At 39.6% G+C, this 18,095-nt stretch overlaps 1 protein-coding gene across 3 annotated transcripts in view; it reads left to right on the forward strand.

Annotated features, from left to right (window-relative positions):
• Window positions 1–18,095, forward strand: part of btbd7 (BTB domain containing 7) — a 47,116-nt gene that overhangs the window by 13,488 nt on the left and 15,533 nt on the right. For all 3 annotated transcript variants that reach the window (XM_088354108.1, XM_088354110.1, XM_088354109.1), the window contains exons 2-6: window positions 393–630; window positions 3,807–4,943; window positions 14,302–14,510; window positions 16,138–16,213; window positions 17,908–18,068. In XM_088354108.1, coding sequence (XP_088210234.1) covers window positions 549–630; window positions 3,807–4,943; window positions 14,302–14,510; window positions 16,138–16,213; window positions 17,908–18,068 — 1,665 coding nt within the window. In that variant the 5' untranslated portion in view covers window positions 393–548. The remainder of the gene's footprint in view (window positions 1–392; window positions 631–3,806; window positions 4,944–14,301; window positions 14,511–16,137; window positions 16,214–17,907; window positions 18,069–18,095) is intronic.

The following is an 18,095-nucleotide window of genomic DNA, read 5'->3' on the forward strand; positions in this document are numbered from 1 at the left end:
CTTTTCTGTCTGACAAAATGTTTTTGCTTTTAGGCCAGAATTACAAATTAACCCAATAAAGTATTTTTGTTTTTGGGACTGTCAATGCAATTCTTACACTCAGCCCAATCGTTATTCCCAAAACTTTTGTTTGTTTGCTTTTGTAAGCGTTTCTAGAGATCAGTGTGGTTAAGAGTGTCCAAGATAAAATTAAATGTCCTGTTGTTCAGGCTCCCAAAAATTGACAACTGTATCTTTTTGTTATCTTTTCAAACAGTCAGCTCATTATGCTCTTATCACTGGATGGGAGTTTAGTCTACTCTGCAACTCTTTTAAACACAATCATGTCCGTGGGTCCAAGTATATCCCTCAGCTCAAGCTCCCCCTCTTCTCTCTCATCCCTTTTCATCCAGACTGTTTGGACATGACAGGCGGGGCCAGGGGCTCTCAGAGCTCTTCAGAGGATCCCAAACAGACACACGACTGAGGAGTGAAGGGAGCACCATCGCCTGAGCAGAATGACTCTGCAAGAGCGAGGACCCCCACGTAGCAAGTGAAGAGACGTGAGGATGGGTGCCAATGGATCCAGCTATCCACACTCATGCTCCCCGCGGATAGGGGCCAATGCGCAGACACAGCAGACCTTTATTGGTAAATCCAATACTTACATTTGCATGATTTTACCTGACACAGTATGATTTTTTTTTTACAATGGAACATCATCGTTTTAAAGCATGGGTCTCAAACTTAATGGAGTTGGGGGCCAGCAGAGCTAGGAGTCCAGGTGAGGTTAGGCAGAATCTGGTTTTCCACAAAAGATCAAAACAAACCACTGTTCTCAAATAGCTTTAGAAAAATCTGTGAAAACTAAGATCAGAAAGTAGAACAACTTTAAAAATGTGTTTTAAAATCAATCAGTAATAAATTAATCCATAATCTGCATGAGCTGCACTTAAAGAGACTGTGTGTATTATTGGGTACATCCTTTTGCTCAAAAAAACTTCACTCATTGAAAAAAATAACACTATTGATTTAAATAAGACAAGCAAAAAAAAAAACTTTCATATAAATGTGCATTTTTAAGATACTCGTAGGTGGAGATATTTGTATTTATTTGACATAACATGGGGCTCACCTAGAGGGAGCTGACATCATTTTTGGCCAGCTTACTGATATGAGTACCCACAAAAACCTCTTTTTAATTCCTCTCTCTTTTTTTTTTTCCTTGCATTTTTTTCCTTTTTTTTTTCTTTTTTTATTCTTGTTTTTTTTCTGTTGCCTCCCCCCTTTTTTCTTGCTTTTCTCCTTTTTTTCCCGCTCATTTTTATCTTCAATTCCTGTCCTTTTTTAATTTTTTTTTTCCCTTTTACTTTGCCCTTCTTGTATTGTTGCTTTTTTCTATCTTTTTTCTTTCTATTTTGTTTTTGTCTACTTATTTCTCTTTTTAAAAGTAATAGGTTTTGTGTTTTAGTCAGTTTGGGTCTCCAAATTTTGCTTTCTTTCATAGTGATTTTAGCACTCTTTTTCGGTTGCACGTCAGAATACAGCGACATCTAGTGGGCAAATAACACACACTGTCCTTTTAACGTTGACATTAAAGCTGGTGCCTCAAATTATCATCCTGATTGCTGCAACACGCCCGGGCTACAAGTTAGGGATCCTTGTTCTAGGCCACTTTGTTTGGGATGTGGGATTGGTCTTGTGTTTTGAAAACAATGGTACCGTTTTTTAATTATATTTAGAAAACTTAAAACCTAAAGTTTATGTTTCAAACAAACTTTTTAATACAAATACACAACAGTACTCTGACCATCTCTTTTAAATAATTCAGTTTGAGTCCAGCATCTTCCACATGTAACCTGAATCTCTCAGAGACAAAGACTATTGTTGTGCACACCTTTTTTCCACCTCAAGCTTTTATTAAATGTTCCTCCACCTCATAATCCATCTGCTTAGTCTATTGTTGTCCACATCAATACGATTCCATTGTTTAAAAAAAACAGTAGTATGTGTGAGATATTGACATTTAGTTTACCGCGGGAATGTTGCATCATAATGTCCCAATTTTCTGTGTTTACAACAAATGCTGCATTTGAAGCACGAGCCACATGGGTTTGTCATTCCCAGCTGTACAAACTCATCACTGTGGAAACGAAGCTCTTGACTTTGAAGTCTTGCCTGTTCTTTGCTATTTTGAGCACTACACAATCACATTTGCTATTTAGAAGGACAGATTGATGTGTATGAGTTTGCAATTGCTAAAAAAGTATGAGCAGCTCATTTTCATAAGAAAATGTGTAATTGTGCAATGCTAAAATCCCCTTTTGCCCAGGGCTTCCATTTCTTGGATCAGCCCACTGCTACTGAGGTTCATGCAAGGAAACACTTTTTAATACGCAATAGTGTTGCTCACTTAAGCTGGTCTGGCATGCTGATGAAACACTGCATTTCTATTATTACTGTTTGGGCCAAAATGATTGATGTTGAAAAGAGGACGGTAAAAAAGGGACTCCTTGGCAGAGCTTCCTCAGACATGAATCCTGGCCCTCTTTCTGCAAAGACAAATGTCTATATTTTAAAAGGATGGATCCTTAGTCCTGCTTAAACATGCATTCTTCATACCGGAGTTTTTTTTAAAAAAATGTTCTTTACTGCGCCATGTCTTTGAATGTCATTGTTTGTTTCTTTGGTAGCTGTGTCAGGGTGTTGCACAGCTTTCTAATTTGATTCATCAAACACTGTAAATCAGCGGTGTCCTATCTTTTGCTTTTGAAAGCTGCGTATAGTAAAATTGAAAGATTTAAGGGTTGCTTTGAAATTCACTGATGCACTAAAATAAATTCTAATCAGGAAAGCAATTTTCAACTTCAGATATTCATTATGTTAAATGCAATAAACAGTTTAGCATGCATGATTTTACGGTGTGGCTCCAACTGCATCCTACAAGACTAGATCTATTCTTGTGCAGAGCGACTGAAACCCATCTCTGCATTGAAATTATTCATGTTATTATTCATGACCTTGACAGGGAGAAGAAAGAGGAGGATCTGTTTTCATTTGGAAAATGTTATTTTCCTTCGTTACTGCTCTGTAAATCTATAAAGCTTAACAGCATATAAACTGATTTATTAGCAGTAATGATCTATTTAACTTCAATAACATCCTCCTACTTTTTAAACTTGCCACTAAATGGACTCCATTCATATTTTGGGTACCACTGCTCTAAATTGGCCCAAATAGATTAGATAGATACTTTATTCATCCCCGTAGGAAAATTCACACTTTATTATTCTTTTGTGTGAATTGCAATTAGATTGGAACTAGTTATAGGATCTAGTTCCATTTGCAACACAAAGGGCCTGATTAGATTCCATCATGCTCACCACTCTAGTAAGAATAAGGGGGTAAAAAAATTGACCATAAAATACAACTCAGAATCATCATTTCATATTACCATATTTTCCATACTATAAGGTGCACCAGATTATAAGGCGCATCACCTAAAGAATAGTATTTTGTCATATATTTTTTACACATAAGGTGCACCGCTATTGGTACAAATGATTATGAAAATGCATTGGAGGTTATCTCATCACAACACTATTTACTCATGGTGCCCCCCAAAAAATATTGGCATAGTGCATTTTTTTCAGCATTCTGATGGGTTAAACAGTCCCTCCACTTCTTTCCTTGTTATTTTCTGTTTCTCTGACAATCGTCTCTGGCACCGTGAGTAAAACTTTAGGTGTGCCTTATATTTTGGAAAATACGATATATGTTGAGCCAGGCTGAAGCTAATTTCATTCTGTTGTGTGTGATCCTTCTAGGGACCTCATCCTACTCACAGCAGGGTTATGCCTGGGAGTCCAAGCTTTACAGCCTGGAACATGGCAACGAGCGGCCGGCCGATAGGAAGAAGAAAAGCCTGGGCCTGGCTACACTCAAACGACGGTTTATCAAGAGGAGAAAGTCTAGCCGCTCTGCCGATCACGCCCGACAGATGCGCGAGCTTCTGTCCGGGTGGGACGTCCGAGACACTAATGCCTTGGTGGAAGAATACGAGGGAACGGCAGCCCTCAAGGAGCTGAGTTTTCAGGCCAGCCTCGCACGGGCTGAAGCCCCAAGCTTGCCCAGGGATTTGGCTGCCCTATATCAACATAAGTACTGCACCGACGTGGACCTCATCTTCCAAGGGACTTGTTTTCCAGCACATCGAGCCATCCTGGCGGCTCGTTGCCCCTTTTTTAAGACTCTTCTGTCCTCATCACCTGGTTACGGAGCAGAGGTCCACATTGATATTGAGACAGCCGGCATCGACGTGCCCATGTTCTCCGTGCTGCTGCATTATCTCTACACAGGGGAGTTTGGAGTAAGTCGCGCAGAGGATTCTAGGCTGCAAAATGTGGACGTGCTGGTACAGCTGAGTGAAGAGTTTGGCACCCCCAACTCTCTCGAAGCGGATATGAAAGGCTTGTTCGATTACATGTGCTACTTCGATGCCCTATTGAGTTTTTCTTCAGACTTTGAAATGGTTGAGAGTTTCAATGAGCGAAGTGCTGGAGCACCAGCTGCTGTCTCAGGAGGCGGCGGAGGACCAGCGATCCCAGAAGAGGACCTTCGAGCTCATAAGGCAATCCTCTCTGCACGATCCCCTTTCTTTAGAAACCTTTTGCAGAGGCGTATTCGCACAGGAGAGGAAATGACTGAGCGAACTCTGCAGACTCCGACACGTATAGTACTGGATGAGTCCATCATCCCTCGCAAATATGTACAGGTGATTCTTCACTGTATGTATACCGATGTAGTGGAGCTGGGACTAGTACTGCATGGCAGCCCATCTGCGGGTAGCCTTGGGGAGGTACAAGCCTTGGTGTCAGGTGGCCGGGGAGCCAGCACTCGCACAGAAGAAGCCATGGAACTCTACCATATCGCTTTATTCTTGGAGTTCAGCATGTTGGCACAGGGTGAGTGATTATTCTGTTAACAGCAAGCACATACTAATGCATATTACACTGTCATGTCAAAGTGTCATCGACCAGCAATGATTTTTTAAGAATTATTTGCAAGGTTTTCCTCGTTTTATCTTGGGATAGGTTTTTATTTATTTCTGTTACACTCTGGTAAACATTCTACCCTCTAGAGCAAATCAATGACATGTTTAAATATTTCAAGTACGAGTTCTCCTGTCCAGACTGCTGTCTCAAGTCAGAGGTGTTAAAGTTTTCAGCAGCATGGAAAAGATAACATTGGGCTGTAAAGATTGCTCGGTGTATAGCTAAGACATTTTTTTCCTTCATAGTGTATCACAACACACACGGTTTAAAGGCGTGACTTCATTTGTATCTTTATAAACGATGGGAAACTGTCCCTGCCCCAGCCTATTTAATGTCTTCTACCTCAAGGCAGCTGCGCTGCCTCACACTGAGAAGTCATTTGAGGTGATTCTGGTATCAACATCGATGTCCTGTATGGTCCGTATTTTACCTTTTCCGATTTATATCTTTGGTGCAGATTCATATTTCATAACATATTACACTTTGTCTTCATGTCCCGGAGCTTTATTTTTTCTCTTGCGAAAAGTGGCAAAATACTTCTTTATTAGCAGAAGCTGTAAAGAAGAAAACATAACTTCTTCCGTAGTAAGATCTAAGATTTAATTTATGCCTGTGGGAAGAATTTTAAAGCAGGAGACCTGTCTGTTGACTATCGACATGCGTTGGTCTGATGTAAACAAACCCAGTCAGCTGATCACAGTGCATGTCACACCCTGGAGAAGTGCTGTCGCTGTCATTCTGACAGCTGCAGAAGAAGCAAATGGTGCCATCTAGCACAGCTCTCCCGATTCATAGGATATTTTTATACCCGTCCACTCCCCCTTATCCACTGAGCTGTGCAGTAATGATCAGTTCCCATAAAACCTCTGAAGAATGTGGTAAGATACTTGAGGTTCACCCGATGTCATCCTGTCCCACAAGTTGTCTTTCATGCTGCTTCCTGTTATTCCCATTCTGAAATCCCATTTTATACATCTTTCACAAAAGCCCTAACAATATAAGGTGTCATTTTCAAGGCTGTGTTTTGTGGCTTTTATAAAATCAATTGTGGCAGCCGACATTGCAAAAGTAAGTTTCTCCACAGCTGCTGTGTTAAGCGTCAGTGTCATTATTACATTGCAGAGTGCCAGCTATAATGAACTGTGTCAACTGTGCTATTACTGAGCAGTCAGAATTGTGATTGACTTGACATTCAGACAATTGTGGTCAACAAATTACACACAGCAGCTATGCAAGTCTTCTTGATGGCCATTGAGAAATAATATTTTCTCAGCAGAGTTGCATTCAGCCTTTCCCCAAAAACGTGACAAATTGGCAGGGTTTGGAGGGTTACTTTAAAAATGTTATCCGATACAATCAACAGTTACCTTTTGAGAAATGTAATCAGTAACGTAAACTGAATACTAAAATATTATATGTAACTGCATTACTTCTGATTACTTTAAATACAGTATAATACAATATACTTAATAAACAATATAACTATAATTACTAAACTGTGCTTAACATAAATGAACAATGTGAAAAAGAACTAAAGAAAACCAAGGTCAGGTAGTTGCTTGTAGTATTATGCTACGTGGATAAATTTGAGGACTTTTTTGTCTTTCACATGGCAAAAATATATGCTGTTTTATTTTAGATTAAGAACCCATTATTGTTTTGAACACACCAATTGTTCACTTTGTAAATTTTCAGCAAACTTGTTTAAAGTGGGGACAACAAACTTCATGAAAGTATTTAGATTTATTTGGCAAAACAACAATCAAATAGTTATCAAGTAGTGAATTTTGAACAACAATTAACTGCAAAATACACATCGTGTGTAAATCTAATCTCTTTCCTGTCAGTGATTTGAAATTATGACACATTTCATCTTTCGGCGCATTATGCATATGTAAATATAGTTTTAAATCAAATTGTAATCCTGCAAAGCAATCCTTATTTTAACTAGATGTACCTGTAATTTGATTACATATTTTTTTTCTTGTAATTTATGTGAATATCATGATATTTGTTTTGTATTTTGATTACGGAATGCAGTTACATGTATTCCATTTTTCCCCTTCCCTGTAAATTGGGTACAGGCCACCAATGAAGTTTTCCACCTATAGACAAATATGTTTGAACGTATGATTAAACAATAAAAGAACACTTCCTTTGGAGTGTATTCTGTGTACTGTAGGTTTCTCTGCAACAACTGCTATGAAAGAATAAGAGGACTCTTATTTTTTTTTTTTTTGGTGAAATATTGTGTACAACTTAATCTCTGAATCCGTTTGTCTCCTCGTTATGGCATTGGATATTTACAAAAACTCGCACAGATGTTTTTTAGGAAACTTAGAAATCTGGCGATTGAAATTGTAACTGGTTGGTATTTTCTGTTGTTAAAAATTAAGCACTTTGTTGTCTGTCTTTGTCTTTCGCACCAGACTGTGATCTTTTCCACAAACTGCGCAAAGGTTAAGGAAAAGGTGGTCCAAATGTTGGAGAGTTCTGAATAGCGCTGCTAGACTCATTATCGTGGCTGTTATTTCCGCCATCATAAGAGTTTCCAACAAGACAAGTCTAGTAAGATTTGAGCATGAAAGCAAGATATGAAACTTGCCAAAAACATGTAGTTATCTGTCAGATTCAGACTAGCTTATGGGGGGATTATTCTATCTTCTTTATTCATTATCCATTATCGATCAGTTCATAATACGCTACAGAGCTTAGGAGCCGGGACTCTTACTCTCAACCAAAAGGCGAAGCTAAGGTCCCAGAATTAAAGCCTTGCTGCGAATGCACCGAAAGATTTATTCGAAATGAAGAGAAACTACGCTGACGGGGATCCATGTTCACCCCCTTGACGTCACGAGCACAAATGACGTGTGATCGGCAAATCGCGCTGTATATACGCGGAGAAAGGCGTTTGACTGTCACACGCGTAACACGCTAATTTCACGTAATAACACCGCGATACAGGCGCAGAACATGCTATTACCATGCTCCACCCACGATTACCCGCTGAAATTTCCCGTCCTACCCATGTGTAACCACGCCCTGGCCGCGGCCAGAGCACGTCGTTCCGCGTCATTTCCGCGTCATTTCCGCGTCATTACTTCGTGTTGACCACGTGTGCGGCACGCGGTTTAACACATGCTCAAACTTTTGAGCGGCTCAAAAGTTTTGAACGCGGCCAACCACGTGAAAATTTCCGACCGCGAGTAAAGCACTGCTCTATCTCGTCTATATGGCGGTCTCAATACGTCCAACAGCGCCCAACAGCATCTGCTTCACGGCCAGTAATTTCTGGCCGTGGTTCAGCCTCAATGCGCTCGTTAAAGGCTGTGTACCCGCGCTCTGAAGAATTGAGCAGCGCAAATCTTTTTCGCGCTGCCACCCGCGCGCGAATTTCCGACCTCGTGTTCAGCACCGCTGTATCCCGTCTGAATGGCGAACTCAATGCGTCCAATAGCGTCCGCCTCGAAGGCAGAAATTTCTGGCCGTGATTCAGCCGTAAATGTCTGTGTGACCGGCCCCTAAGGACTATCAGTTTGATATGCATTTCTGAAATGACAACTTGTTACTACAGTAATCCCTCGGTTATCGCGGTTAATGGGGACCAAAACCACCCGCGAAAAGTGAAAATCCGCGAAATAGCGACGCCCCTTCAAAAATGCTTAAAAAAAAAATATAAATATATATATATACTGGACTGTCTCAGAAAATTAGAATATTGTGATAAAGTTCTTTATTTTCTGTAATGCAATTAAAAAAACAAAAATGTCATACATTCTGGATTCATTACACATCAACTGAACTATTTCAAGCCTTTTATTATTTGAATATTGCTGATTTTGGCTTACAGCTGAAAAAAACTCAAAAATCCTATCTCAAAATATTAGACTACTTCCTCAGACCAAGTAAAAAAATAATTTTATAACAGCAAAACTAAATCAAACATTTGAAAATGTCCATTGATGCACTCAGTACTTGGTTGGGAATCCTTTTGCACGGATTACTGCATCAATCCGGCGTGGCATGGAGGCAATCAGCCTGTGGCATTGCTGAGGTGTTATTGATGCCCAGGATGCTTCGATAGCGGCCTTCAACTCATTTGCATTTGTAGGTCTGGTGTCTTTCATCTTCTTCTTAACTATACCCCACAAATTCTCAATGGGGTTCAGGTCAGGGGAATTAGCAGGCCAATCAAGGACAGTGATGCCAATGTCAGTGCACCAGTTACTGGTGGTTTTGGCACTGTGGGCAGGTGCCAGATCATGCTGGAAAATGAAATCCTCATCTCCATAGAGCTTTTCAGCAGATGGAAGCATGTAGTGCTCTAAAATCTCTTGGTACACAGTTGCATTTACTCTGGACTTGATGAAACACAGTGGACCAACACCAGCAGCTGACATGGCTCCCCAAACCATTGCTGACTGTGGGAACTTCACACTGGATTTCAAGCAACTTGGATTTTGCTCCTCTCCAGCCTTTCTCCAGACTCTGGCGCCTTGACTTCCAAATGAAATTCAAAACTTGCTTTCGTCTGAAAAGAGGACTTTGGACCACTCTGCAACTGTCCAGTGCTTCTTCTCCATAGCCCAAGTCAGACGCTTCTACCGTTTGTCTTGAGTTCAGAAGTGGCTTGACCATGGGAATACGGCTATTGTAGCCCATTTCCCGGACACGTCTGTGAACTGTGGCTTTTGATACCTGGACTCCAGCTTCAGCCCACTGTCTTTGAAGCTCCCCCAAATTCTGGAAGCGGCTCTTCGTCACAATTTTGTTAAGGCTGCGGTCATCTCTCTTAGTTGTGCAGCGTTTCCGGCCACATGTTTCCCTTCCAACAGACTTTTTGTGGATATGCTTTGAAACTGCACTCTGTGAACAGCCTGCTCTTTGAGAATTTTCCTTTTGTGTCTTACCCTCCATCAGGAGGGTATCAATGATGGTCCTCTGGACAGCAGTCTTCCCCATACTTGTGATTTAGTTTACTGAACCAAGCTGAGTGTTTTTAAGGCTCAGGAAACCCTCGCAAGGTGTTTCGAGTTAATTAGATGATTCAGGTGATTAGTTGAATAGCCTACTTGTATACTTTTTCATGATATTCTAATATTTTGAGATAGGATTTTTGAGTTTTCTTAAGCTGTAAGCCAAATTCAGCAATATTAAAATAATAAAAGGCTTGAAATAGTTCAGTTGATGTGTAATGAATCCAGAATGTATGACATTTTTGTTTTTTTAATTGCATTACAGAAAATAAAGAACTTTATCACAATATTCTAGTTTTCTGAGACAGTCCAGTATATATATATATATATATATATATATACATATATTTTTTTTTTTAATTATTATTTTTTTGGACCTGCCAAGCTCTGAACCTGCGAACGTGGATCCACGAAGTAGCGACACCCCTTCAAAAATGCTTAAAAAAAATGAAAAATATTTTTTTTATTATTTTATTTTATTATTATTTTTTTAGACCTGCGAAGCTCTGAACCCGATGCCCCTTCAAAAATGCTTAAGAAAAAAAAATAATATATTTTTTTAAATTATTTTATTTTATTATTATTATTTTTTAGACCTGCAAACCACAAAGTAGCGACGCCCCTTCAAAATGCTTTAAAAAAAAATAATATATATTATCTAATGTTATTATTATTAATTTTTAGACCCGCGAAGCTCTGAACCCGCGAACGTCGAACCGCAATGTAGCGAGGTCTCACTGTACTGTGTTATTATCAGGTTGTAGTTATTAGAAGTTGAGCTCAATCCATCACAAACACATCATGCCAGTTAGAAACCAATAATCCTGGAAAATCTCAATGGCCCATCACTGGTGAGCTATTTTCAGAACCTGTCTGTTGGCTACTTAGGCATTCTTAGGGGTGTACATTGAAGAAATTTCATCATTGTTTATAGATACAGGCAAGTACTCTCCTAACCAGTGCTTCATAAAAGATCTTTTCCATTTTACATTAAAAAAACTTGTAGTACTGTATTGGCATTTTGCTTATTTCTGTTGTAAGTTTCTCAATTTACATTTTTTTCTACTTGTTCTTTTTTTTGCACTTATTTTGTCCCATGCTCCTAAGAACCCCTGGCTTGATGAGATTTCAAGTATCCCAACTTAACCCTGTGTCAATTTGAGACTTACACATACTTAACACAATATTTGTATGCTGGCAGCTTGTCATATGAGAATATCTTGCCTGAAATAGTGCAGCTGTGTGACTGTTAGTGGAGATTTGCTGACGTAGCCATTTTCCACTCCTATAAGTCACAACAAATGTCAGGCTAGCCAGTTCACATAAGCCAACTTTTTGGGTCTCGACCAGACTGAAGTAGTTGACTGTTTGAGTGGACACAAGGTCTCTTTGGGAGGCAGCAGAGACGTGTATTTCAGGAGACTGATGAGCCAGAATATCCTCTCATCTGTCACACTGTCATCACCATGCTGTGCTGCTCAACAGCATTTCGCTGCTGTCTGTAAGAGGTAACTGGGTGGAAGCATTTCAGCAGTAGCTGGGCGCAGTCCTCCCTTTTTATTTACAATCCAGACGTGTTTCACTTTGATTTCCACCTCACCTGGCTATCGAGCATTATTAAAAGTCTTGCTATGTTTGAAATGCCCTGCAGAGAAGGCCAATTTATTTGTTTATTTGTTGATTTTGTTTCCTCCATCCACCCTTGTTGACAGTCTTGCTTGTGGTTGCAGTCTGGTTAGTTCAGTGGGATTGATTGATTCTTAAACAGAATTTACATCTAAGGGTGTGTCTACAATTAGTCCACTGCAATCCGCGTTTGAAATACCGTATTTTCCGCACTATACTGCACACCAGATTATAAGGCGCTCCACCCCCCCAAAAAGTTTTCGGTCTTATGTTTTACATATATAGGTCGCACTGGACTATAAGGCGCATGGAAATAAAACCACTTTGAGCATGTTATACACTTACGTTGTATGCTAGTGCAATGATTATCGCAGGTTGGGGCCCTGATGTTGTGGAATGCTCTGCCACCGGAGATTTGATCTGCAACCTCAGTGGAACTATTTCAATCTAGGCTTAAACAAACCTCTATGGCTTATGAATGGCCTATATTTCAGGGTGACAATATCTGTATATTATTTTTCATTGCAACATACGTTTCACCCTGGAAGGTTGATTACCTTATGTGCGGTCCCCATCTTAAGGTTTCTTCATTTTCCTCATGTTGAGGTTTTTTAGTTTCCTTGCCCTCATGTAGGTTATATATCAGGGGATGGTGTAATAATTGTCCGTGGTTTTCAATCAGCTTTGGTCTGTGCAGTCCTTTGAGACCCCTTGTGATGAAAGGCTATACAAATAAACATGACTCGATTTGAATTACTAATTAGCCGCAAAATCTCTTGACATATGTTGCTGGAATCGGACCTGGGTATTGGTGGTAAGTGCGCCGAAATCCAACCACTAGTAATACAGATTACATATGAAAAGACGATTTTTATCTCATTATCTCACTACTTTTACACATGGTACCAGAAATTAATGTTGGAGTATAAGGAAAACGTTAATACATCCTGAAACGCCAAAAAGCACGACAAGGAAACAACTCTTTGGTGTATCAGATGATGAATCTGAACTTGCATTTATATATTTCAGGATGACTTCCTGTTCTTTTTCTTTCTCCAACATTCGTTTTTGGCACTGTGAGTCAAGGTTTTGTGATAATGAGATAAAATCGAATGCCTTTTTGCATGTTGCCAGTATTGCTAGTGGTTGGTTTCTGCCCTCTCCCCACCGCTACCTAGGTTCGATTCCCGCTGCAATCGATGTTTTGCAATTTTGGTAGGCGATGTTTTTTTGATTATCAATGATTGAAAAATGCGTTGAGATACCATAAAGCCCTGTGTAGTGTAGTAGATGAGTAAATACTGTTTGCATATCCAATTCAACCCATATATAAGGCGTACCTGGTTATAAGGAGCACAGAAAGTACTGTAGTTTTATTCTTTCTCTCCGTCCACCCACCTCAACAGTCTTGCTTGTGGTTGCAGCTTGGTTAGTTCAGCGGCATTATTGATTTTTTTTTTTTTTTTACATCTAAAGGCTTGTCTACAAGTAGTCCAATGAGGTCTGCATTTGAAATAATTTTTGTGGTGTTGTCTGTTATTAATAATTTGCTCTATTGCACATCACTTGTTCGAGCTTACTAGCTGTGGAGCGTTTATATTGGGTGTCAAGGAGAATTTTGATTTTAATTTAATGAAAGCGCTGTCTCTTTATGTTGGAGGCTGCTGTGAATTTTAATGAGCTAATGTGAAGCAAAGCTGTATGCTGCAAGTGTTTACTTTTCTGCATGTGTGGCCAAGGATACACGGCGCTAAAAGTCTGGATAAGACAGACGGCAGGGAAGATTGTCAAAAGACAGACTCAGCTGGCGGGGAAACTAGGACAGTCATTTAGTTTAAAGCAGTGCTTTTCCAAACTTTTGGGTTTTACCCTTTCTTTCTTTACAGCTGTTTTTGTACTTGATAATGGAATGTGCCACCTTTAGTCAAAAATTCATTAATTTATGTGAATATATGTCATCATAGTGTTGAGAGGTCTTTTAACAATACTTGAACATGACCTTTTATTTTTTTGGTATGTCATTTTAAGAAGACATGTTTGTGTTTAACCAGGACATGCATATGTGTCCACATTTTCTAAAGTGCACATCACATTTATATGTTTTATTTATTTAAAAGGCAAAAAAACCCACCTCAATCTCTCAAAGCATTTCTGTGGGTCGAAGTGTTGCCGAGTTAAACCACTGCCCGCTGTTCTGGTATGCGTTCTGATTTGCAAAGCACAGCAAGGAAGATCGGGACGCTGGTTGAAATCAAGTTCATGAGTGCATAAATGAGAGGAGAAAATTACTGACTTGAGTTAACAAATGTTTCAAATTAAATCCTGGTTCGAATCTTACAAATCACGCCTTAAAAACTGCCAAATCATGTTTATTTGTATAGCCTTTATCACAAAAGGTCAAAGGGCTGCACAGACAAACAGTCCCTGATCTGAATCTTACAAAAGGGATTGGACCAACTTGGGGAAAAAGACCTCAGCTTGAGGAAAATTAAGAAACATTAGAGGGGGGATGCACATGAGGTTATCCCCCTTTCAGGATGACCAGGCTGCAACTGATGTTGCAAGCGCATCAACGGACAACACACAGTCAACATTACATATAGGTAATAGAATGAATCCAGGCTCATCTGTCTCACTGTTATTTCTCTCACATTGCCCCCATACAGGCTGTGAAGACATAATTGTGGAAAGCTTGTCTTTGGACGCACTTATCCCCATCCTCAAGTGGAGTTCGCAACCGTATGGCTCCAAGTGGGTTCACAGGCAGGCCATGCACTTCCTCTGTGAGGAGTTCAGTCAAGTTGTCAGCTCGGATGTGCTCTATGAGCTGGGCAAGGAGCACTTTCTTAGTGCCATCCAGTCAGACTACCTACAGGTAAGCAAATTCAGATGCAATGTACGGCTTTACCATTATAATACCTTTGTCCTTGTCATAATACAGCGATGCCTATTTATACGAGAATAATTTGTTCATAGGTCATGCTCGTATCTAGTATTGCTCGTATCCCAAGCAAATTCTTCCGATACTGAACAACTGAAAATCAATTGATCTGTTCCTGGCCTCCCATAAACATCCAAATTAACCCTAAGGGGGGTTCGCTATGTGTGTGAGTTATGCCCACCCATACCGCTGATCCATTTAAATTTCTCTGGGTGCTAGGCTTTTTGGTCATTTACAGTTTTTTGTGGGTTTTCATGACTTAGTGTCTCAACAGTGAACGTGCAATGTTTAATAAGCTTTTACATACAGGATTCCATAAAGACGTACAGCCAAAACGAAGTCTATTGGTCTGACACTGCCACTAGACAGTAGTTGGCATATATATTCTGGACCGATCCAACCACCATGTAGTGTTTCGGCTTGGCAATATACCACGGTTGGAACGTTTTGTAGAATATTAGTATGGCTTTCAATCTATCTCCGAGGATGATATACTACTGAAAAGAGCCATATCTGCCTCGCGGGTCGTACATTCCCGAACCCTGCCCTAGTTGTAGCGTCTGTAAATGATCTTAAACACGGGGGCACTTTCCTTGCAAAATAAGATTGTATTGCAATAACGATGCATTTATGCCTGAGCTTTGCTAGAACTTTTTAGCGCCGGAGGTTTTTGGTAATGATTACACGATTCCAGTCACTATGGCGATCGAGTTCCTGCGGATGTGCATGAAACGTTATCCTGTTCTCCCCCAACAATAATGAAGGGACTTCTTTATATGTTTTAGAGAGAAAAAAAAGCTCTTTTGAAGCGTTAACTAATTATGCTTCTTTTCTTACAACACCTCTCCACTACACCTCCTTGCTATATGGGCCACCTAAGCACGTTCAATTGTGGGATACAGTAAGCATCACTAGTAAGTGGGGGCTTTCACGATTTGTGGACAAAGATCTGCTCAATGCTATTCCTGCCATATAATGGTGATTTTCATACAGAGTCATTCCTAAAGGCTTGATACTTACTGATGAGCTGTTCTATATCTTTTGTAATAGTTTAAAAAAGTAAAAAAATGTATTTTTACATTTTGCGATTGGCTGGCAACCAGTTCAGGGTGTCCCCTGCCCACTGCCCGATGATTGCTGGGATGGGCTCCAGCACCCCCGCGACCCTACTGAGGATAAGCGGTGTAGCTAATGAGATGACAGATGAGATTTTTACATTTTGGCACTCAGGGAGAATGCTTATGGCATTGGAAAAGTTATTGACATCAGTCGTCCTCACCTTTGTATTAGCAGTATATGTCCCTTGTGGGCGATCATAATTTCTGCTAAACTACTCCGGCCTTTGGACAGACAGAGAGGTGAAGTATTGTAATCAGTCACAAACCAACCTGGTTTGCAGCTTGCTAAAATACTGTGTGAACATGTTGCACTGTCACCTTATCTTAATTTAGCAGCTGTTTTCCCCCCTTGACAATATCTGACCTCCTTGTCCTGATAATTATGTTGTCTCCCTGCATCCCTACTCCCCTCCCCTATCTCCGTGTCTTCTTCTCATTTGCAGGCCAGCGAGCAGGACATTCTCAAGTATGTTGTTAAGTGGGGCGAGCAGCAGCTTATTAAAAGGATGGCAGACAGGGGTAAGATAATACACTCTGTAATTATCCTCCGAGCACAGCCCGTAATGATTCTGTGAGGACATTTCACCCTTAGTACTGCCGCAAAATTGTATTTAAAAGCATGTCAAACTGTGGATGAAATTGGACCTAAAAAGGGAACATCAGTCCACTGAAATTTTGTCACCCATGAAATCACAACCATTTTCTTTCCTTGGATACAGATAATTTACAGTCAGATAAGAACAGATTCTTTCTTGTCACGTACAGGTTCACACATTATATACATTTTTTTAAGATTCTTCAGTAACAATGATTTAAACAGTGTTATTATTTTTACTTTTAATACCTTTTGACCTAATCATTATGGAGATGCTAATTAAACTTTTATTTGAAAATACATGATTCTAATTTCAAAATCTTTAGTTGATATTGCTTTTAAATAGTGTGAAATGGTAATGCTTTGTGGCCGAAGATGGGGCCTACCCATATGAATAAATGTTTGTTTAGCAGCATGCCAGGAAATGGACCTATTAATCTTTAAAATATTAATGGTAATTTAAACCTTTTTAACACTATCAGCAACCAAATCGGTACATTTTATATGCAGTAACAAGGTTCCTGCGGATTTTTCAAAAGTATCAAAAGGCATTTTATAACTGTTTGAACTAAGAAGATTTAGAACGATTATCATTTGTCTTTTTTAATAAGTCACTCATTTGTTTTCGTGGCAACATTGCGTGACCACGATAACAAAAATATAAAAACTGTGATGTGGTTTCAGTCGGGCCTTTCAAAGCAGACCCATGTCTTGGGTCATCCCACAATACACATAGCAACTTTGGACAGACTTGTTTACTTTGGACCATGTTAAAGTGTACATTTAATAACAAGAGGCTGTCCAACAAAGGTTTTTCTCCATGGCTAAAGGCTGTGCCAGGTAATGTGTTGGGTCCAATTGTGTTTTTTTTCTGTCAACTTGATTTCAAAAGGCATTAAAAAAGTCTTGAAAATACTTGAATTTAACTTTCTTAAAGCTGTAGAAACAATAAACCAGTTCACTTTTCACCATTTCGCTATAGACAGATTTGCATTGTGTTTTGCTTTCTTTTAGGTTAAACAATCTCCCTGCTTTGACAGTACAGTAGGCAGTTGTAAAAAATAAATAACATTTTTACTCAGTACTGTATTTTCCGGACTATAAGGCATGTCTAAAGACAAAATTGCCAGAAATTGGTCCTTATAGACCCAAAAATATGGTGAATACAATTAAATTCATTACAATGAAATGCTTTTACATATTGTAACCATTTGGGAAAAAACTCACATTTTAGCGCTGAAACCATATTTTGTAATATTTATCTTTTATGTAATACCCATTTTTGTTTTCTGACTTTTATGCAACCCTTGTTCTTAATGTGGTTTTAATGGAATGCAACTTATAGGCCGGTGCGCCTTTATATATGAAAACATATATTTCACCAAAGAGGTAATTTTATTTGTCTAACAAATGCTTCAGCCTGTAATAAAGGTTTGTTCTTTTGTTTCACTTGTAAAACATAGTATTTCATTGTATAATCGTTAAGAATATAGGTTTCTATATTACGAATTCCGCTCATCACAGGTTTTTTTTTAAACCTGACCCCCGCGATAAACGAGGAATAACTCTTAACTGCTTTGATTTTAACTTTGGCTGTCCCATGTTCGCATCTGAGCAGAGCCCAATCTGTTAAGCGGCACAGCCCACAGCGTCAACAAACGTGGAGTGAAAAGGAGAGACCTTGACGTGGAGGAGCTGAAAGACATCCTCTCCCCTCTCCTGCCCTTCATCCGAACTGAGCACATTTTGCCCCCGCACAGCGATGTCCTCTCTGACGCGGTCAGTGCTCCTTCCCTGCCTTTTCTG

The sequence above is a fragment of the Urocampus carinirostris genome, chromosome 15, assembly GCF_059441175.1.
Source record: "Urocampus carinirostris isolate Australia breed hairy pipefish chromosome 15, RoL_Ucar_1.0, whole genome shotgun sequence".
Classification (NCBI taxonomy): domain Eukaryota; kingdom Metazoa; phylum Chordata; class Actinopteri; order Syngnathiformes; family Syngnathidae; genus Urocampus; species Urocampus carinirostris.